Source organism: Trichosurus vulpecula, chromosome 9, assembly GCF_011100635.1.
Source record: "Trichosurus vulpecula isolate mTriVul1 chromosome 9, mTriVul1.pri, whole genome shotgun sequence".
Lineage (NCBI taxonomy): Eukaryota > Metazoa > Chordata > Mammalia > Diprotodontia > Phalangeridae > Trichosurus > Trichosurus vulpecula.
Window position 1 is genome coordinate 86,027,229 of NC_050581.1, and position 24,722 is coordinate 86,051,950.

General features: G+C 34.4%; 1 protein-coding gene across 1 annotated transcript in view; it reads right to left on the minus strand.

Annotated features, from left to right (window-relative positions):
- Nucleotides 1-24,722, minus strand: part of KIAA2026 (KIAA2026 ortholog) — an 84,760-nt gene that overhangs the window by 16,596 nt on the left and 43,442 nt on the right. Inside the window, exons 4-5 of the mRNA XM_036737989.1 lie at nucleotides 17,978-18,057; nucleotides 11,653-11,742 (exon numbers count right to left, since the gene is read on the minus strand). Of these exons, the coding sequence (XP_036593884.1) occupies nucleotides 11,653-11,742; nucleotides 17,978-18,057 (170 nt within the window). The remainder of the gene's footprint in view (nucleotides 1-11,652; nucleotides 11,743-17,977; nucleotides 18,058-24,722) is intronic.

The window sequence follows — 24,722 nt, forward strand, 5'->3', positions numbered from 1 at the left end:
GATATGACTGGGATTACCAGACCAAGGGGCTTCGGAGGTGGTATTTTAACTCAGGTCTTCTGACACTAATGGCAGTTCTCAATCCAGTGTGACAATGCTGCCTCTCTCATCGTCATTTGTTTTCTATTTTGTAAATATTTGGGATTTAAAAACATACCAGTTAAGAAAAGAAATATGAAAAATTAGTTTGGATTGTCTAAGAAAAATATTCTTGTCATAGGGTTGGCTCCTAAGCATTTTGCCTTCCAAATGCAGCATATAAAACTTTTAACAAGGCCAAATTAATCATTACATTAAAATGACCATTTTTTAAACACAAAGAAAATTTTGAGAATTCAGCTGTTGAAAAACAACCTAAAATAGTATACCATCAAACTGTATGAAAAAACACAACAAATACAACAGTAATTTAAATAGCATGGTAAATCCAATTAAACTTGGCTATTTTATTTTACCTTAGTAGCACTAGATGAACAAAACAGTATTATTCAACATTGTACACCATTTTCTTTAATTTTGAGTAAAATGCTCAGCATATATTATTATGTTTTCCTTTTGGTAAGGGATATCTAAGTCATGAACTTAGTACTACATTCTTCTCTCTTAAAAGTGCATTAGTTTGGTTATATGGTGAAATCACTCCTTTACATGAATGAAAAGGATAGGATCTACTTAAAATTAGCTAGTTCTTACCAACACATTGCATTGATGTACTAAGCTTCTACATGTACATAAAGCCCCTTGAAGAACTTTAACTGTTAAATGGCTCAGTTATAGACTACTTAAATTTATACTCAATTTCAATTTTCATTTAAAATAGGCTATTAGGTAAGGAAAACATTTTGTTCCATTGCATTCTACTTTTTCCCTTTGGAATGACTACCTATTCATTAAGTACTTACTATGTGCAAATGACTTGCTAAATACTAGGGATATAAATACAAAAGAAAACCATTTTTCTATCACTAGAGCTCAAATCTAATAGTAGAAGTCAATACATATATGAGATTTTAATTTCAAGTCAGGTTAAAAAGCCCTGTAATTCTTAGGCTGCGGTGGCAAAATAGAAGGTAGCAAATCCTCTTTAGTATTATTTCCATTGATCAAATGAGACAACCAGGCACTGTGCTAAGTGCTGGTGACACACATACAAGCGCAAAGCCCTGATCTCAAGGAGTTTATATTCTAATGGGGAGAGAAAACACATAAAAGGGAGCTAAAAGGGGAAGGAAGAAGGTACTTGTGGAGGGACATAGTGACAAGGTCTGGAGTGACTGAAGCACAGCTAGGCAGGGAGTGAAGCATGGTCAGTCTGGGCTAATCGTCACACTGGAAGTCCAGGGAGGAACTCAACAGCTCCATCACATTCTTAAAGAGGCTTCCTACAATACAAAAAACACTGGCAGTTGACTTGCAACAGTTTTTGTAAACAGAAAAAAATATGGCCAAAGACTGCATCCTTGTCCTCAGTTATCTGTTTCATTAAGAATGACAGAGTGTGTGGCTAGCTTAGTGCAAAATAAAGCATAATCTTGACATATTAAGATAAAGACACACTGACAACTAATTAATAGCTCGATGTTTTCATTTCATCCTAAAGGATGAACATATACAATGATAAGCAGATATCTTAAAGCAACTCTGAGTCAAACTTGTACTATAGCAATGAATCATTACTTTGTCATGTTGGCAAATATGACATTTCACATAAGTGAATTTTCTAGATAACTAATGCTTACCACCCTATTACAGAGCTTTATATTTTAGAAAATTTTAATGTAAATCTTTCTCAAATGTATTACACATTTCTCTACTTCCTGAAGTGCATTCTTCTACCTCACACTATCATGCTATTTTGTGTCATTTCTTGTGGCTGGAAATATGCCTGTCTATAGCAGTACCTCAATTTCCTAGAGGGTCCTCTGTTGCCTCCCCATCTAATTTGTTACTTGTAAGTACTATGAACTAGAAAATCAAATACCCAGGTTTGTTAGACTATGCAAAACAATGGACAGGCTCTGAGTAAAGTTCCTTAGTTTTTATGTTGCATACATATCAATTTTGGCTGTTCTGAGGCAAAATTCTGGAGGGTTCTTACACTAACTTCTAATAGATGAGGTTACCAGATAAATGAACTCCAAATAAACAAAGTGTTTCTGTACAAAATGTTTGAGAATGAACTGCTATACACAATAGACACAATTTTCTGTTATTTAAATTTATTATATGGGTCTTTCCTGGGAGTGAGCAAACAATTACACACTAATGAAATGATAGGAAAATTTTGTCAACATTTAATGTTCTATGGAGTTCTGGAATTCGTAAGATTATTCTGAGATCTAAGCAAATTTTAAATCCATGAGAGAAACTGAAGATACTTTCAGGCAACTGTAAAATTCAACTACCTCTTTCTTTGTCAAATGAACCACATTAAAGAGGTTACAAAATTTTACTTCTGTTGATAGACAGTAGCAAAGGCACAATTAGACAAAACTACAAAACTGAAGATTTATAAAAATTATCTTTGAAAACATTTGAGTTTGATATCTTACTTATGTTCGAACATGGAAAAGTCTGATATCACAGAAATTCACAAATGTTTAGCAGATAAACCATCATATTGCCTACTCTCCCCTGGATAACTACTACATTTTAGTAATGGACATGATCTCTCTGAATGACACAAGATACAAAAGTTCCCAATCTTTCCAGTTCGATTAAGCCTTCCCCAGGCTGCAAGGGGTAATCAAGTTTTCCGTTTTCAAAGAACATTCCTGCTGTTAGAGGCTACATACCAAATGAGAGTAAAAAGAAACCCCTAAGAGAAGTCAATAAAAAACCAAAGTCACAAAGTACTTGCCAGCAAGATATATTGTAGGTAAATAGGAATAGCTCATCCTTGGATAATCCACAGTTAACTATAATATTTAACCATTTGTATTTATGGGGTATTTAGGGGTAAGTAGTTTTCAGTTAACAGATAAACTTTGTGAAGTACTGGCATACTTCATCAAACACTGCTAACAGATTCCATGAAAATAAGTTGGGCAAAATGAAATCCTAGGGCAGGGAGTTCCAAACGAACAGTTGAGTGAAGTAAAGCTGGAGCCATTTGCGAATCACATTGTGCTTGTAAAGCCTAGTGATGAGAGTCAGAGGCAGGTACTGAAATGAGACAGTTGGGTAGAAGGCAGGGGAGCCAAAGCAGAGCCAAGCCTACCTGGTCTTGGACAAATCAGCATGATGGCATTACAAAACGGTTATGGTAGTTGGCTATAACTTTCCAATGTTACTGTGATAGGATGCTGGTTCGGGGAAATGTTACATGGGGTATACTTGCATACTTATTTACTTCAAATAAATATAAACCACTTGCTAACGTGTCCCAACTTGTAAATATTCCAATTTGTCTATTATTATATTTTTAAGAACATAATTACAATTGCCTTCTTAAACTACCAACCCTCCCAGCTTATTATGCAGTGTTCTATAAATCTCAAAGCACTATATAAATGTGAACCGTTTTCTCCTTACTTTCTCTGTATATTTATATATATGTATATATGTGTGTGTGTATGTGTATATATATATGTATACATATACATATATATATACATATATATACAATTTTCTTTAGTATAGGATAAGTCAATTCCTGTTGGTAAACAAATAAAATTCATATTTTTATGAATTCACTGACAGATATAATTATACATAGTCCTCTGATTTATAAAACTAGTTTTATGCTCTTTATCCATATGAATTTGTGATAAGCAAATTCCCACCTCAAATATACATTTGTGTATATGTATATGTGCCTGTATACACACACACATATGTATAAATATAAACACACTATAAACGACATTATAGATTGTGTGTGGTTTTTGTGGTAAGCCAGAAGTTGACTGACAGGGTAAGAATAATGGTGCGAGGAGGACAAGGTATGGGTGTAAGACTGGAACCAGTATAGCAAGAAGATAAAACATGGTTAAAAGGACTAAGTGAACCAAGAGATAGCTGGCGGAGAAGCCAATTTTAGAAGCTGTCATAAACAGTGAAGGCCCAAATGAGACTTAAGGATTTTCTAGGCATAGAATCATGAAAATGATCAACCACCTCAGATTACGAAACAATGGGAAGAAGAGTTTTGGCCTGGAATTAGGCAGGAATCAAATCTTAAAGCCAGCAAAAATCAGGACTAGGTGAACAATCATTCAGAAAGCACAATCATTTTCAAAGACTCTAGAACATGAACACACACACACAGAGAAAATAAAATTTCCAAAACATGTAAAATTCAATCAAGAACTCCAATTTTGCCAAACAGATATCACATTTAAAAACTGCTACAAAACAAATTTTATTTCTATAGTTAATTCTTAAAAATTTAAGTTGATATGGGCATAGCAATGGTAGGCTTAATCTAGATAGTGAGATATGCATGTGGTCGCACCAGTTCAGATTCTGAGACGAAGCTGAGCATTTGTAATTTGCCTATCTGTCAGCATGTATTCTTTAAGTTCTTCTATAGCTAAAAAAAATTGTTGACTTTTAATAGTATAGGCTGTAGGTATGTGAGAAACAATCCATGTGTGGTATTTAAAGACAAATTGAATTTTCTTTTCACAACCAGTAAGGACATTGAATGTGTCTGCAACAAACACAGAGTTTACCTTCGTGTCTACGATAGCCATTTTTTCATTTGTCACAGGATCTGAAATAAGAAAACATCATATGCCATGGCGTAATTGTCCTAAACTTTGTTTTAAATGCTCTCTATAGATTGTTTCTGTCATACCAACAAGCTATCAAAAAGTCGAAGTGCACAAGGACTTTAAAAAGCCAACACATAATTTGTAACCTAAGATTGTTTATACTTGACTAAAATCTATTTTTTAGATTCCAAATGCCTAGTAAATAAGTGTGTGTGTGTGTGTGTGTGTGTGTGTTTTTAAACTCAATATGCAGGTAAGATATAGCTGCTGCCTCAGGGCAGCCATCTAATCAATAGAATTCCTTTTAATCCTGTGACTGCTTGACCAGTGGTAAAGGTAAGGAGCCTTCTGTTTAAATGGACCTTTAGTGGTTTCATCAAAGAATTCCCATTATGCACTAGGACGTTTGACCACCTCCAAGGTTAATTTTTTAAAATCACATATAGTGATATATTTTTAACAAGTTACTTTGACAACATCTGAATAAAATGAACAACTTTTAAGAGATTAATACATCATCTACCAATCAAAATATATAAACATCAAAAGTGAGGCATTTCATAACAGGATTCTACCATACTTATTTATCTTTAATTTCACCAAACACTACATAGTTTTGATGTGTATGTGTATTATTTATTAATAACTCTAATTTTTGCAACTAAAGTGATGTACAAGTATGGTAAAATAGAAAATACATCTGTAATCAGAAAGCAGAAGTCATCTGGTTTCAAACCCTGGCTTAGTTACTAACTACATAATAGAAGGCAACTCACAACTTTCCTTAGCCTTAGTTTCTTTATCTATAATATGGGAATCCTAACACTCAAGGAGCTGTTGTGAGGAAAGTGTTACGTAAAGTGCTACATAAATGTGAGCTATTGCTCTGTTCATTAATAAATATGAACGAAGAAAACAGACCTAATACCACAATATACTTATATGGCACCTTTATTTCCAAAGTATTACCCATATATAATTGTCTGATCCTTGTAACCTCGAGAAAGGCAGACTCAGTCAAGGAGTCCTGAATTCAAGTAACACCCACGATACATATGGTTAAGTGGGCAAGTCACTTAATGCCTAGTGCTGTAGGCAACCTTCTAACACTTTAAGTTGAAGAGCAGGTACTGACCTGCTATTGGTTAAGGGAGTTTCTTTACCAATAGTTCTTTACACCAATGAAATCATGGGTCTAGTTCTATAATCCTGCTCCAGTCCCCAATCCCTTCTTCAGACCAGAAAACTTCTACAACATGCCTATTAAAAAGTAGACAGGGAAAACATTTATAAGAGGCCTTAAATCATAATGAGTAAAGTGGGAAGAGAAAGCTCTGAGGCTGACTTCAGGTATTTTAATTTAACTTATAAAATCAAGGATGGAGATTAGGCTCACTCACAATTCTCCAAAGAAAAGGCCAATCTGTCTGATTTTTTGGGACCTGTTAAAAGTTTTCCCCTAAAATATATAATTTACAAACATAATAAAACACTTACATAAAGGGACTTTGGTATATAGTTTGACTGATTTGCATTCAACCTTTTCTACCATACCCAATTTTATTTTCTCCCACAAGAGGGAGTTGGCAAGCAGAAATAAGCAGTATTGTTCAAAGGAAAGAGTACAACAAACTGTAGCTCTGTCACAGTAGCTTTATTTTTCTCATATAGAATAAAAAGCGTCTAAGAAGAATCAAGAAATGAGAAGAAAACTTAAACAGCTTTAAGCAAATAGAAGGTTATACATACCCTTATGTTTAGGAAATGGGAAAGGAACCACTGATTGCCCTATGTCCTATTCATCACATGATGACAGAAAATGGCTCTTAGCCCTGACTCTGGCCTTGATGCTGCCGTCTGTATTTGCTCTACTTTAGCTTAACTTAGGTGGAGAACAAAGGTACTTCCAAAAGTCTGGGAGTAAGAAATCTAGGTCTTATTCTAAGCAAGACTGATCGGCAAGGTGGCACAATGGACAGATAGCTGGACCTGGAGACAGAAGTTCAAATGTGACCTCTGATACTAGTTGTGTGACTCTTTACAAGTGACTTAACCTCCATTTGCCTCAATTTCTTCATCAGTAAAATGGGGATAATAACAACCCCAAACATTGTTGTGAGGATAAAATGATATGCTGTTAAGTTCTTCACAAACTTCAACAAGTTTATACACACCCACCCACCCACATATGCTAGTTTTTATTATTATTACTGTTACTACTACTATGGATAAACACCATAAAATACGAATGTATCAGAAAATAATCTTAATTTTGTTACTTCAGTTTCACTATACCAACAGGTTCTCATTCTATTAGTTACATAAACTCCAAAACATATGTATTTGCATGATGCTACTGCTTTTTCACTATTAACATTTTCACAGAGTCCTAATCTTCTCCTTTTATTCCAGTGAAAAACAGAATCATGTTGAAAATTTGAACTATAATGCTATATAGAAAAAAATTAAGACACACTAAAATATCATGCTTGCTTCACTCAAAAGGCAACATGGTACAACTATGTGCTAAACCGGGAATAAGGTAATCTGGGAATCCTAGCTGTACCACTAATTAGGTACATGACTTTGAAGTTCCCCTAGATCAGGGGCTCTTAAGTAGGGATCCATGAGCTAGTTTTAAAAAATATTTTGATAACTGTACTTAAATATAATTAGTTTTCTCTGTAATCTTCTATATTTTATTTTATGCATTTAAAAACATTATTCTGAGAAGGAATCCATAAGCTTCATCAGACTGCTTAAATGAGTCCATGACACCAAAAAGGTTAATAACCTCCTGCTCTAAGAGATTCTCTAAAATTTAAGATTCTTTCTTTAAGTACACCTTGAACAATCTTCCAATATTAGACAGTTAAAATTAAAATACATTTTAGTTCATTGCACCAAGCTGTGGTCAAGAACTTGATTCACAGTAAAAGTCCCTCAGGCTTTCATTTATTTATTTTATAAGAGTTTCCTAGCCCATAGTACAATGCATAAAGGAAATTAGAGAAAGACTAGAAGATACTAATAGATGCTAATTTACTGACAGCAAATTAGACAAAGAACCATAAAAGATAAGCATAAGCATGAAACATGCACAGCAGTGTACAGTCATTTATAGGGCAAAGGAACCCACATATTTTGATAGTCCCTGAGAAGATACTGTTAGAGCATAATAAATGAGATTCACAGTAAGGACTCTGGGGCATGAAGGAAGAGTAAAATGACGGAATCTCAGAGCTGGACTTAATCCAACCCCACCTTGAGTAAGAATTCACTCCACCACATGTGACAAGTGGCCAACCACACTCTACTTGAAAATCTCTATAAAGAGAGTTCTCATTGACTCTTCAGACTACAGTTTTGGACAACCTTTAATCGTTAAGAAGCTTTTATTTATGTTGAAGCAACAATCCACAATGTAGATAATCAGGCATGTGAAACTGAAAGGTGATTTTATTAAATGCTCTATACACTGAATATCAGTGCTAGAAAAGACCCTGGAAATCACCTAGTACAGTGCCTCTCATTTTATAGATGAAGAAACTGAGGCCAGAGAAAAGTAATTAATCCAAGGTCATATAGACAGTTTCCCAATTGCTGGTCCAGGGTTTTTTTCGCCTGATTACAACCTAACCCTTCTAGAGCAAACACATTTTTTAAGCTTTGGCTAATGTGGTACCCATAAGAGAATACAATGTTCTAGATGTGGTCTAACTGAGAGAGTACAGTAGAGTGATTATTAAATAATGTTTAATGCTTGGTCAGTCTTTACTACTCTGAACACACTAGAGAACTTCTGATTATAGAGGAAAATGTAACTTACCTCTAGCCAGAATTTTCCCAAAGTGTAATTTCAGACAAACACAGCACCCTAGAAATATATACCTAGAAAGCATATAGATGATTGTCTCCAAAAGGCATATAGAAAATTAGCTATACCATGAGATAACTTTTCCCTAAGTAACTTTAAAAAGATTAAAGAAAGCACTCCACTGTCTATTCCTTCTACAATATAGGCTCAGTTGATAATGGTGAAGCTTGTCTATCCATGTGAAGATAGTTTCACAAAATTACTGGCATTGTTTTGTAAAAAACCCCTTTCTTCAGTCATTTCAATCATTTTTCCATGAATTAGAGCAGAAGTTCTTATCAAAAAAATTTTTTTTGTCCTCGGGTGGCAGTCTTTGGCAGTCTGGTGAAGCCTATGGAACCTTTCTCAGAATAATACTTAGAAATGCATGAAATAAAATACATAGGATTACAAATGAAACAAAAGGTCAGTGAAAGTAAAGACTTTTTTTTTCCTCACTCAATTTCACAGACCTTCAGGTTAAGGGCCCCTGAATTAGAGTATAGCTTCAGTAATGCCCATTTCTTATGGGTCGATGGGCAATCTAGATCACCAGAAAAGAAAATGAAACAAATGAAGACATCCAAAAGAGAAAAGCAGCTACAGAATAAAAATAAAATATATTCAAGGTTTGCTCAATTAAATTTCCATGTAAGTCATTTGTATTTCCTTGTCTACTGTCACTGAATATGAAATAACATTATGTAGAAATACAAAAAGAAAAATTTCTCTTACGAAGCCTATTATAAAATTCTAATGATTTTCCCTTATTTTTGTTGTTCTAATATTCAGCTGTCCCTAGAAAATGGCCAAAGGAGTCTTTTAAGCAGATATTTCACCTGCTGAAGAGGAACTGTTGGTATATGATGCTCTCTTATTATAAACAAATGTAAGAAACTTTAGATATTTGAGTTTCAACATCAACAATCTATATCACTCTGAAGAACACCCTTGTTCATTTCAAAAGTGGCCAGATTCCTAAGGAATTTTGGCTACAAGTACTATGGTTTAAAAATAATTTAGAGAGATCCATTTTAAGAGTTTTAGATGGCTGAACATTCTTTTGTGGTCTCTTGATAGCTCAAAGAAAATAATTCAAAGAATTATGAAATTTTTAAGGGTTGAAAGAGAAAAAACTGCTAGTTAAGAGAGTGCTTAACCTAGAGCCCATGTCTTCTAATTCGTAGTCCAGGGCCTTTTCTAGTCTTCTATAATGTCCACCCCTGCCTTCAAAGTGTCACCTAAGAATCATAAATTGAACAATACGAAACAAAAAAGTATTAATTTGATTTCATTAATATCAACATAACTCCTCTTTGAAATCAGAGGACACAGGTTACAAATCTTAACACTATAATTAGCAGATGTATTTACTTAAGTCATTATCATGTTGGCCTTCAATTTCATCTGTAAAACGAGAAGGTTGGACTAGCTAGCTCCAATGTTCTATGAGTCTATGATACCACAATCTTAGAAGGGGCTTTAAGGAGAAGGAATGCAACATGGCCTACTGGGAAAAGTCAGAAGAACTGAGGCTTAGCTTTCCTACTAATGAGATTTGAACACTCACTCAGGATTCTCAGCCTCAATTATCTCACCTGTAAAATAAGGATAATATTTCCAGATAACTTCAGAGGGTTGTCTTAAGGATCAAATGAGAATATATTAAAAAGTTTTTTGAAGATGTTATTATTAAGTTGATTAAACTGCAACAGAAAGCATTCCCAATATTTGTACCTTTTTCTTTTGGCCATATAATTCAATGGTGAACAATTCAAGAAAAAAATGAAAACAAAGAGACGTGCAGGCTGAGCGATGGTTGCTTATAAAGCTAGGAGCAGTTGTGTATTTCATTCCTGTAGGTTTGGGGGTCACAAACAACTACTTACATAAAATCTGCTTAAAAACTACATATAAAAATCACATGATGAAAATTTTGTACGAAATAAAACAAGAATCCCCCATAGTCTAAAAAACATGGAAATAGCTGGGAAGGGCTGTTGGCAAATTCATAAATCAGGATTCTATCCATAGTTCTACTAGGAGGATAACAAAGTCTACATTAAGATTCCATATCTTGGTTATAGGTATCAGTAGAATAAAGTGCTGACAGATCAACTTTATGAAATGAAATGTAAAAGGAATGCTTCAACTTAAAACAAGTGATTATCTCCAAGAAAAGAAATATAGAACCAACTTACTAATTGTTCTTCCTTGCTAAAGACCAGTACTTGCTCTTTAAAAAAGATTTGGAAATTAGTAATTTTATTCTATACATAATTCTAAATATACAAGTTTTAGATTAAGACCCAAGGATGACTCCATATGACTCTCTTCCTCAATATGCACAGGCATTTTTTTTTTTTTTGCTCATTCCCAGGTTCCTAGCTGTACTCCAGATGGCTTAGGTTGCTGGAAATCTGAATAATGAGGTATTACCAGAACTAGTAATAAACATAAATAATTTTACCAAGTTTTTATTCTTTAACCATGTCTTTCAAATGTAATTAAGTTGAGGGTTAATTTTAAATTGACAACATGTGATGAAAATTCTTAGGAAGAACAAAGTGACAAGGCTGATGGACTTAAAAATAACATGTCAAAAAACCACAAAGATCTGCATAAAATGGGGGAAAGGAGGTCATAAATCTTTCCATTTTAATTTATTTACAATTATTTATGGCACACAGGTAACACTTAAGTAAAAAATTCAATTCTCAGTAAGGCATTTGATGATTTTAAAACACCAAAACAAAAAAAACAACTCCCTGAAAGGCAGGTATTAAACTATAGAGAAAATTTCAGTCACAAAGCAAGCAACCAGAATATTGTGCAATATCCAAGGCTTTATCTGACATGTTTTTAACTATTATTAAAAATTAAAATAACATGCTACAGAAAAAATAAAGAGAAATGATGTTTCCAACTATTTTGCATGATAAAATTTTCATGGAATCTAGAGAGAGTAACAAGTTTTCTGTCTTGTTTTGTTTTTAGTAATAAAAAGGCTTTAGAAAACAGCAGGAATAATATTTGAATGCTGACAACAACAGATAGAATGTTTGGATCAACACCTACCGATTTTTTCCTACTGTTTTCCAGATCTTTGAGTTCATTCTCGATTTTTGTGATTAATTCCCTGAGTTCATCAAGATTAGTGCAAATAAGCTAAAATAAAACACAAAAACATAGCTTGATAACATGTAATATAAAACACCTAAAATGTGGTAACAAAAGATGTCTTAACATATATTGAATCTACAATTAAGTTTTTATAATAATAAGCAAAAAGTAAGCAAAAACCCAGATATTATTTTTTGTAGTTTCTTATTGGTTTATAATTTATAAACTTCATTAAAACTAGGGAAGCTAAATTTTTAATACTAGTGGCTGTATTCTGCATATCCCCACCTGTTAGTTTGCTTTCCAATCCAGGTTCTTTCTTAACAAGTTTTCAGCCTCAAATGACAGATCTGGAAACCTGCCCTAGTTTTCAGTTTTCTGAATCACCATTAAAAAGTATTGCATCAGACAGTCTTTTAGTAGGTGAATAAATGCTGTAATGAATATATAGCTGTTCAAGTTAAACTTTTGTTTTGGTAGCTACACAAATTAGCAAGACCTAGTTACAGTAGTCAAGGCTTAGAGAATAAAGACCTATATTACATGGCAGTTATTCAAACAACAAACTGAAAGAAGTAGACCTTTTTACACAACTTACTGTAGAGTTGAAGAGAAAGTACCTCTAAACAGTATATTGTTTTTCTGATTTCCTTTCGGAGCTTTCTGATAGATCCTTTACATAATGACAGCAAATGAGTAAAATAATTTGTCCTAATTAATATCCCCAAATTAATTTTTTATTCCCAAAGCTATGGACTTTTATATTAGTTCTAACTGGTATCAACTATAAAAGTTTTATGAAGGTAGCAATCAAAAATACAGAAAAAAAAAAAGGATTAGCAATTCAATGGATTTTTTTCCCTTTGGAAGTTACACTCTGAAGAAAACGTATTTTACATCAGTTTTTTCCCTTAGGCATTCAAATTTACTGTAAAAAAAATTATTTGTAACTAAAACAATTTGACTATTTCTATGACAAACTGCAATCAAACACAGCAGAAGAGCAATCTACATTCTTGTGGCAATGTTAACTACAAAGTGGTATTGGATAGAACCTTATTCTTTTTCTAATACTTTTCTATTCATCTCAAGGAAGCTGTTCATTCTTTCTTTCTATAACCTCTATCCCCATTACAATAATCTTAAACTATTCCTTAATTCTTATGCAAGTAAATTAAGATGTTTCCCCAAAGGCCCATTATATTTTAAGAAAAAGATTTAATTTAAAAAAATTATTATTACTCCAGAAAGGGAGAAAAGGGGACCCACTGTCTTTTATTAAGGTAAGACATTATTATTGTGAAGATTGCTTGTAATAGATTTAACCTACATAATTTCAAATTTTTAGGACTGATACACAATCTCAAACCTAAAACTTAAGGAATTTTCAGGTTAGAATACATCGTGCATTAGAAAATGACACCTAGAGTAACAATGAAGCTCAGATTTAGTAACAAGATATGTATTTTCAGACAAAAGAGCAAAAGTGTAAGAATTGAAAATATACAGTACGGAGAACCTGGCATGAAGTTTTGATGGTCCAGGGAAGAAGACTGAATTCACTGTCTGACCATTTAAGCACTTGCACTAAAATGTTTCTTATAATTCAAAATAGCAAGTTGTGCATATAATAGATAATAAATAGTTGCTAAAGGAAAACTGCTGTAATGTGTGTATAAGAAAGGAAAAGTAAAATGTTAGATGGTGACTAAACTTTTAGTAGGTTAAAAACTCCTCTTCTAGTATATGGGACGTGCAAGCTCATTTCAATACAACTTGGCTACAAATGATGCTTCTTAAAAACAAGTTTCCCTTATGGAGTAGATAAAGAGATTCTGACACTTTAATATGCAGTACTGAAGACAATATAATCCTACAAAAAGCACAGTTGTTATTCTTAAACTCCAATTTCTTCTCTTATGTGACTTACAAATCTGAAAAATAAATCCCTGAAAAAAATTTTACAATTAAATAAAAAAGAAAACTTTTGAATAGCTCAGATTATAAATCAAGGACACAGTAAATGTTTCATGACATACTGGGGTCTTCTCCCAAGCTGTTAGTCACTGCATCTTGGCCTAAGGACTCATTCTCTGGAGAATGCTCCTTTTGATCATCCATTGCTAAATAAATGATTGACTGACTGAATAAGTAGGAAAATGAAAAAAGCAGAATGGGTAAGTCCCGACAGTATAGGGCTACCAGCAGAAATGGAACTGAACTATAGGGAATTAAACATTCTCTAATTTCAAGTCTGTAGGAATACGTGGGCTATGTATCATTCTCCACTTTGCCAATACTGTTAAAATTAAAATTATAAATAAGGTTGTTGAATAAAAAAAATTTCACTTTTGCATATTTATAAAATCCTAGTATAAGCCAAATTACAGTTAGTTATAAAAAAGACAAATAAAACAATAAAAACATTGCCTTAAAAACTACCAAAATTTTTTATTACATTTACATTGAAGTTAGCTGAATATTATTTGAACTACAATAATAAAGATATACCTATAGCATTAAAACTTAAAAGTGACAGGCTACCACATTAATAAAATTATATATTTCCCCCCAAAGTACTACATGAGAAATTAAAATAACTTTAAGGAAAAAAAGGTGACAATAAGATTCAATTAAAAATTCTGCTGGAAGTAAAAATTAGACAGTCACTTTGAAGTGTATCATAACTTTTTAAAATGGCACAATCATATAAACAGAACATCATCAAGTGAAACAATTTTATTTCAGGTCTAACTTCTAGAATACTCAGTGTAACTAAGCTCACTATGACTTAATTTCTCTGGGAGAAAAGAAAAGAAACAAAAATGGGAAAATGTTAATCTTGCAGAATTATTATAAGAATTAATGGATAAAAATTTGCATTTGCAAAAAACCCTGTACAAAATAAACACCTGTAGATAAGCTCTTCTAATAATCGCTGGAACAAATCAGACCCTCTACACAAAGTCTAGCATACAACACATGAAATTTTATATGTACTGGAAGCACAGATACAATCTTCAATATTAAGTTGTTTAAAAAATTAACTTATTTTGTGACCAGACCTTCAAAATTAAAATATGGTATTCTCCATGATGTTTTTTTACTGTTAGTAAATCCAATTTATAATCAGTTTCTTCTTTTAAAAAGCATTAAACATTAAGAAAAACAGACTTGAAAATCAGAAAACAGAGTGCTAAGGCAGCATATCTAGATGTCAGGTGGTTTTTCACTGAAGATGAGGAGATGTGTAGAGTTAACTGTGACATTCTGACCACAGTATAGGTAGCAACTGATCTTCACATTACACTTATATGAAACACACCCCATGTGGTGGGTTCGTGGTTACGCTTTAGAGTCTCATTGTTCATTTGGCCTTTCTTAAGGTCACAAGCACTGTTCCTGTATGAAAAAGAAGGGTTGAATGCATTTGTGTAAAAAGTATATTTGCATGTGCTTTATGTAGGCCTGTGATGCTCTCCTTGAGTCAAAATTTCTTATATCCCTGTCTGCCCAGAACTATATTCTGGTGTGTATTTCAGAGTGGGCCGTGCCGATCATCCAAAGAGGTTGAGGAAATGGGGAACCCCGATCTGATGGGCGAGAGGGAGCAGCTGCACTGTAAGGGCCTCATCTCAGCACTGGGCCCTAAGTGAAATACACACATATATACACACACATATATACATGTATATGTATATATACCCATAGGGCACACTAGCATTAGGAGGATTGTCCCTGGAATTGATTCAAAACATTCAAGGGTCAGCTCTCCTGATGTGCTCTTTGTGTCCTTTGGTCAATTCACTTGACTTGCCTGCCAAGTGGCTATCATAAGTTTCACTTCGAACATGATGTAAAAAAGAGGGAAAACTTATTTAACCTGAATCAATTAACATGTTAATGTTTTATGTTACTACGAATGAAAGCGGAGCATGCTGGCGCATGGCTGTAATCAGTGCTACTAGAAAGAGCTCGTGAAGGCTGGTCAGTCTCTTCAGTTGAGGAGTTCTGAGCTGCAGTGGGTTGTGCTGACAGGTGTCTGTACTAAGTTTGGCATTAATATGGTGCCACCAGGCTGTGCAAGGAGAGGCAAACTGACCCAACTGGAAAAGAGCATAGGTCAAAAGTCTGATATCACTAAGTTGTAGGGTTGGACCTGAGTTGCCCCTACATTTCCAGCCTAGGTGAGATGGGGAGAAAGATTCTCTCTCTCTCTCTCTCTCTCAGGTGGAGAGATAATGCAGAGAGGTGAGGCCTGTGATAGATTCTGAGTGAAACAAGCAAGCAAGGGTTGACAAGAGAGGAAAATCTCAAAGGAAGATATTGTCAGAGTGGCTGATGACAAAAAGCAAAAGTGCCAATCCACCATAGAGTTTATCTTCCTGAAGATCATTACCAAGATTAGTACTAATCACTCCCTGGTAATCACCTGCCATTAGGCACTCACCATGAGACTGTCATAAAGTTCTGTTCTCATTGCATCTCACTGGAAGAAGCAAAAGGAGGAGTAGGGGTGGAGTTTAAGGGGTTGAGATGGTTCCATCTCCCCTTACTTAGTCATCTTTTTAATACTGCTATAGGGCTTCATCAAAATAGGCTGAAATACTCCCACTAAGGTTTCTCCCTGTCCAACAAGCCCTAAACTGTCCCAGTCTCCTTACACTAATGGTTGTTGTTGTAGTTGTTGTTTTTAAATCATAGAATTTTGGAGCTCAAAGGATCCTTAAGGGATTATGTAATTCAATCGTTGTCATTTTATAAATTAGGCAAAGTGATGCTCAAAGAGATTTAAGTGATTTAACGCCATGCAGTTATTAGGAGAACTGAGAATAGAACGCTTGATTGCCAATCCAGTGCTCTCTCCTCCACACTGCTTCTTCATATTGTGGTGGGGATTTCAAATAATAATTCCCCAACTATTTTTGAAGATCAAAACTTTAACACCAATTTTCCACTTAATAAAATTATGTACTTACACGGCAAATAATCTCTTCATGGGGACTGAAATGGTATGCCTAAACAATTTTTTAAGTTTCCTAGTAAACTGCTAATCTATTTAAAGCAAATAAACTCTCCTTTGGTAACTGGTCACTTTACTTTCAAGTCAAAATCATAATGACCACAGCACAAAGAATATAAACCATTTATGATGTATATTGTACACATACACATATTATATTTATATATCTCTCCCCAAATCTTAACATGATGAACCTTTTTTATTTTACCTTTAAAACCAACCCAATTTGAAAAATATTATCTTAAACTAAGACTATATATTGAGTTTAGATTGGGAAAACAAAGAACTAGTGTTTATTAAAAGGGGCTGCTAGTTACCATAGTGACTTGGATTTAAGTTACAGGCAAGATGGGAGATAAAACACAATAGTGTCTTATGCTTAAATTTTATGCCAAAGTGGTAGAATGAGTGCAAATAAGAGTAGTGAGAAGACTTCATACCTGTAACTACTGTTTTTACAGAATGAGAGATAATCAAGGTCATTTCATTAAAAAAATTCTGAAAAAAAAAAACCCCCTGGCACTCTGTTAAAAAAAATTCTACCTGAATAACAATGGGAAATAAAATATGCCGGTGTCTTTTAGTGTATGTGTGTGCAGGGGGTGGGGGAGAGGGCAATTGGGGTTAAGTGACTTGCCCAGGGTCACACAGCTAGTAAGTGACTGAGGTTGGATTTGAACTCAGGTCCTCCTGATTCCAGGACCAGTGCTCTATCCACTGTACCAGCTAGCTGCCCCCCTCCCCAGTGTCTTTTAACTAATAGTTACAAAAAGCTCCACTTAAAAGTTTAAGAAATTATAAATATTCAACTCTTTACCAGTCATTTTGGCAGAACATTATCACTGTTCACATACAGATAAGATCATTGGCACGATGTGAAATAACTTTTGTCTGAATTACAACTTCATTTCTGAATATTATGTTTCATGTGCACACTTGCTTTTAATTTGTATTTACATTAGGAACTATTTACATGAGAAGTTATTCTATACAAAATATTTTAATTTTTTAATTTTTAGATTTTTAATATTAATACTTGAAAACACATTAAACACACAAAAAATCTGAAATTCTAGCAGGAGCATCTGAACATGCCTACAACGGTATGAAAAAATTCGAGACTCGTTTATTAAATTAGAGACTCATTTTATTAAAAATCATAGGCTACAATTTCTTGGAGTTCACCGACTTCATGAGATACAACTGTAAAAAGAAAAATTCTATTTTGAGAGCTTGAAGCAAAGTTATAACATTTACCTGAAACTCTGGTACAGTAGGTGACTTTGTGACAGCTTTCCTCTTCTTTGTGATTGCTTTTTTAGATATGGATTTTTTTCCTTGCAAGATTAAAAGAGAAAAGCTTCATAATGATATTTATTACACTTCATAAATAAAAGCCAAGTTATATATAGCCTTCAGAATTAAATTATAATAGATGGATGTGGTTAAGCCAAATGAAAATGAGGGCTCAAAATCAAACTAGGTGAAAGCCATTAAACTACAACAATCTGTGTAGAACAAGTATATTAACAATGTTATGTAATGAACACAGCTATTATAATCTTCAAATGTATTGTATAAAGCAAAATTTTACTATAACAAACTTGGAAAAAATGTACTTTGCCATTATTAAGGGTAGTTGAAAAAAGTCATACACATAACCTAAAACAATAACATAAAAGAAAAATTAAACTTACCTGCGACACTAAATTTCTGCAGTTAGCTTCTGGTATGGATCTATTTATACTTTGGAATTTAGGTCTCTGGTTAGCATAATATAAATTCCCACAGTAGTTTTCTTCTACTACTATTAATACAAATCTAATCCCATTATATATCTTAAGAGTAGTGTTATTGGTAGTTGGCAATGTGATGATTTTTAGAAAGTAAATACCTTCAAAGTACATAGTTGTGAAATGAGAATTTGTGGGAAAATTCAACTCAAAACCAAAGGAAACCATCTCATAACTGAAAACTAGCTATTAAACTTTGTAGTTTAAGCTAACAAAAATTATATTCAGTATTTTACAAACATAAGCTTTACTTTAAATATGAAACACCATTTGGTACACCAGTCTATTCATTTGAATCGTCAAATTTTTAAAAATCAACAAATATGTAGAGAGCACACCCTATATACAAGGCTTCATGACAGTGCCACCAGCGAAAATATAAAACATCATCCCTGCCCTCCAGAAACTTACAATATTGTTTTTTGTTAAGGATCTGGATCTATGGCTTCATTAGTGTGGAATCTCCTGATGCAGATGGCTAACTCCTCTGTAACCTGTAGAGTTGCCTGGGACATTGGGATATAAGTGACTAGCCTAACACAAATTTAGTATGGGCCAGAGTTAGAACTTGAGGGGGCTTCCTGACTTTAAAGTTGTCTTTCTAAACACTTTATCATGCTGCCTCTCATTACAAAGAAAAATTCATCAAAATACTTCTAACTTTAGTTTTACAACAAAACATGAAAACATACTCTCCTATCCCTTTCAGGATATAATAAATCTGCCTTTTTTCTAGGACTAGAAGGAAAAATCACAAATCTTCATAATGCTTCTATACAAGCCCTGCTATATAATCTGGTGTTTTCTTAAAATTTTATAACATAGGTGTTTAATTCAATTTTACATTTATATTCTATTATGTGCAAAGAGCTCCGTGTGAAGGCTATAAAATGAATATGACATAATCCCTACCCCAACGTTGTTTAAAATCTATTAGTAGAAGTAAATGTATATGTAAGTGCCATTAAGAGAGGTATAAATAAGGATCCAGAAGTGTTTCATAGGAGGAAGAGATGACATGTTGGGGACATGAAAAAAGCCTTGCTGAAAGAGAGAGTATATCAACTTATTTTCATATATGCAAGATTTCAACCCTTGGAGGTTTGTTTTGAGGGGCAGGGAGCAGTGTCAGAGAGTAGGGATAAAGTCCTGGATAGAAAGAATATCATTTGTGAAATCAGGCAAGTATTGGGTGTGTTCAGAGATCAAAGAATTAATAGCTCAGCTTGAGTGAAACATAAGGGAGTGTGGGAGACAACACTGGAAAAGTCAGGTTTTGATCATAATGGCCAGTATTTATGCAGCACTTTTAAGGTTTGCAAAGTGCTTTACAAATAGCATCTGTTTTTATTCTTCTATAAATTAATTTCAAATTAATTAGTAGAAATCTTCTATAATGGGGAGGCAATGTTGTGCTGAAGAATATGGGCATAGCTCAATGGGCAATAAGGAATAACTAAAGAACTGAGAAAGAGGAGTGGCAAATCCGAGCTCAGTTTTTAGAAGATTTACCTGGCAAGTTGATGGACTGAACAGGAGGAAATAGAAGGAAGAAAATTAGGAAACTATTTCACAAGTATGAGTGGTGGCAGTAGGAAGAGATGGGAAAAATAATGTAGGTGTTGTGTCTACAGGGGTCAAAATCCGATGAAGAGTTTTAAAAGAATGAGTGAAATATCCAAACCTGGGTTGAATGGAGTACCAATCAAGTGAACTCTGTTCAGCACTAAACTGAGCTACACAAAATCTAATTACTTTTTTTCACTCTTTCAATTGAGCACAATGTATTTACGCAAGTAACCTTAAGTTATACAAATACCATATTACAATATTATATGTTTTAAAGTTCACCAAAATTATACCACAAGAGTCTCAAGTTAGACAGTCCCTTTTACCAAGTCTTACAGGTGCAACGTATGAACTATTACAAATTCCAAATGTATCTTACAATAAATGGTAGAGGGTGAATATAGAGGCCGTATACAGTTCTATACTGCCCCCTTGTGGTATTATGCAATGTCTCCACCTTCAATGATACCCCATACTCTTTCCTAAAATCATCAACATCCTTATATTGCTAAAAATGATAACAGGGTCACAGATTTGGAGCTAGAAGGGATCTTAGAAATAATCTAGCTTAACTACCTAATTTTATAGACAAGGAAACTATTGTTGAGAAAGGCTGAATGACTTGCCTTGGGCTCTAATATGTCTTGTTCAAATTCAAAATTATTAAGATAGAAATTATTCTGAACACACACAAAACTTCACTACTGTTCTAAGGTTTAAACTTCATGTATATAGAAAGCATATCACTGTGAGTTTCAGGACAGGCCTGGAGAATACCTACCCCTTACCCTTCAACTAAAGTTGTGAGTGCTACAGTAGATGAAACACCAAAAACACCAGAGTTTAAACTGCCAAGAACCTCCAAAAAGCCCATTCATAGAGAGGAGTCAATATGGAAACTGGAATTCTCCCAATATATCATAACTGAAACAGCACTCTAGTATTTTGGAATAAGGAAAACGATACTCTAACATAAAAATTGAGATGTGAGAATCAAATGGAAGGGCAGGGAATAAGCATTTATTAAGTACCTGCTATCTAGCAGGCTCTGTGCTAAGAGCTTTACAAGTATTATCTCATTTGAACTTTGCAATAACCCCGAAAGGTAGGTGTTATTATTTTCCAAATTTTACAGATGAGGAAACTGAGGCAGACAGTGGTTAAGTAACTTGCCCTGGGTCATAAAGCCAGTAAGTATCTGAGGCAGAATTTGAACTCAGGTCTTCTTGATGCCAGGCTGACTTTATCCATTGTGCCACCTAGCTAGGAAAAGGTGATAGAGATGTATCTATCTATATAGATGCATGTGTATACAAATATGTGTGTGTATATACATATGTAAAAAATATGTGTAAGTGTGCATATACACATGCATGTGCGCACAGTAACACAACTTTGAGCAAACTGGGAAGTACAGTTGACTCCTCTGTCTGCCCTGCTTCCATCTTCATTCTGCTCTACAGATTCCTACTAAAGATACCACCTTCATCTTTATTCTAAAGCTCTTCTCCTCCTCTACTCCATAACCGAAATTTCTATTTCCTTACTGTCCCGCTCTCAGCAATCGCATGAACAAATCTACCATACTATTCATTAGTGTCAATTGTCAGGCTAAAATGAGCACCAGCAGTAGAGAATTGCTCCATACTCTGTGCATCTCAGCCTCAGAGACTACACTGAGTACATAATCATGTGCCAACCAAAAGTCATGCACCAACTATTTCTCTCTAAATGACAGAATTTCAGATACATTATGGGCATATTTGGGGGTAAGCCCTAACCCTTAAAATCATACCACTCTTCTGAATATCCCTTTGGTAGCTTAGTCTCATGTGGCATTTTGAGACACTTCAGGCTGCTCTGCCCTTTAAATTCAACAGGCAATTTAAAAAGCTACTTACATTCCTTCTTTTTTTTTTTGAATTTATTTATTTATACTTTTTTTGCAGGGCAATTGGGGTTAAGTGACTTGCCCAAGGTCACACAGCTAGTAAGTGTGTCAAATGTCTGAGGCCGCATTTGAACTCAAGTCCTCCTGAATCCTGGGTCGGTGCTCTACTCACTGCGCCACCTAACTGCCCCACATTCCTTCTATAATACAGCACTAGAGACATTTTCTCCATTACAGCAGGTGACACTGTCATCTTCAATACAGCTCCTGGGCATCTAACTTACTTCTGTCCTACCATTTACTCCACATATTGAATCCAGCTGATAGTTTGTGTTTATCCTTCCAATCTAACTCCCATACCTATGCAATGCTCTTGTTGACTCTTTATGCTTTAACTCAACGACTCCTCTCTTGCCCAGACTATTTATTTCGCTGGACTACAAGAACTGTATCCTTCATGAGTTGAATATGAAGGGATGATATAAAAAAAATGAAATAAATTTAAGGGATGAGAGAGGAATATATTGAGAGAGGGAGAAAGGGAGAGATAGAATGGGGTAAATCATCTCACATAAAAGTGGCAAGAAAAAGCAGTTCTGTTGGAAGGGAAGAGGGGGCAGGTGAGGGGGAATGAGTGAATCTTACTTTCATCGGATTTGACTTGAGAAGGGAATAATATACACACTCAATTGGGTATCTTACTCCACAGGAAAAGGGAAGGAGATAAAAAAAGGGGGGGGATGATAGAAGGGAGGGCAGATAGAGGGAGGAGCAAACACCTTTGAAAAGGGACAGGGTCAAGGGAGAAAACTGAATAAAGGGCGACAGGATAGGATAGAAGGAAATATAGTTAGTCTTTCACAACATGAGCATTGTGGAAGTGTTTTACATAATGATACATGTGTGATCTATATTGAGTTGCTTGCCTTCCCAAGGAGGGTGGGTGGGAAGGGAAGAGTGGAGAGAATTTGGAACTCAAAGTTTTAAAAGCAGATGCTTAAAAAAAAAATTGTTTTTTGCATGCAGCTGGGAAACAAGATATATAGGGAATGGGGCATAGAAATCTATCCTGCCCTACAAGAAAGTAAGGGGAAAGGGGATGGGGGTGGGGAGTGGGGTGAAAGAGGGGAAGGCTGAGTGGGTAATGAGGCAATCAGAATATATGCCATCTTGGAATGGGGGGAGGGTAGAAATGGGGAGAAAATTTGTAACTTAAAATCTTGTGGAAATCAATGTTGAAAACTAAAATATTAAATAAAAATAGAATATTAAAGAACTGCATCCTTCAAATTTGTCACTGTCACTATCAAAATTGCTTTGTTTATGCATAGGATTTGGAATTAGAGGACCTGGGTTCAAATCCCAGCTCTGCCACTTACTGTTGTATAATCTTGGGCAAGTATTTAAGCTCTCTGGGTTTCTTATTTCCTCATTGGCAAAGAGGTGTTGGCCTCAGTGACTTCTCAGGTCTCTTCTAGCTCCAATATGAGCCTATGAACTCTTCATCTTGACCACTGGCATCCTCCTTAGAGCTCTAAAGTGGTGCTTAGGTGCTCTGTTTTCACAAGAGCTCAAGATCATAATCCCAAGTCTATACATCTCAGTTTCCTTACCATCCATACATACCAACCCATTCCTTCTACACACCATTCACAGCCTTTTACATATCTGACATAAGCCCACTTCATCCTTTCAACCAACTTCTAAATTCTTCAGAACAGCAACAGATGTCTAGAACGCCACTCTTTTGGGCATCTTTGATTATTTAAAATGCTCCTAAAATTCCAATTTCTCTGATCTGGGAAACTTTCAAAGAGCTTAAGTTAGCTCTAGTAAAGATAATTTTACCAATGTCTCCTGAACATACTACGTTCATTCCTACTTCCATTTATTCTTGCTTTGTTCATGCTGCTATGCACCTAACCAAACCTCCATCTAGAATTCCCACCTCCTAATATTTAAATTTTCCTATCTTTCATGTACTCAGTAAATACTGGTTAAATTTAACAGATTGTTTTCACTTACACTGATCAATATGGACATGGAACTCCCAAGGACACCTTAGCCTGTACCCCTAAAATACAATATATACCTTACTATTCATTCCTAACTAAAGAAACATTTTTATTTTTTTACCTACATGAGAGGATGGAGACTAAGTCTATCTTTGTACAATATCTAAAACTGTATCATACACAAGTATTTAATAAATGCTTTGTAAACGATGGATGTAGAAAGTTAGAACTATAAGCTAAAATGAATTTTTCAGATTTTCCCATAGATTTCATGTCTATCCTATTATTTTTTTTTTGAGTTAAGCAATGATAATTAAGATTTGGTAATATTTTGAAATAGTTGGCTAGTAATCAGGCAAATGGAGAATATATCTTCTATTTTATCTAAATCCAGTTTCAATATCTCATTGGAGTATGAATTCTTTAAAGTTATGCATAAATTCTGTCAGATGCTAACAGAGGATTCAAGTATGGGGCTTGGTGATGAGATGGCTAGGACCTAACGGAACTCGTGCTCTTCTGGTAAAGCTTTTATAAATTCAGAATTACTTCCATGTTGCAATGAGGCACCTGAATTGAACTAAATGAAACAGAAGCTAGATTCTTCTGATGTACTGAATTAAACAGCCATTTATTTCAAAATACAACCAAATCTTAATCATCCCTAATAATGGCAGAACAGGAATGGACAACTGAAATCTACAATTTTTTAAAAAGGTACATCAATATTCATT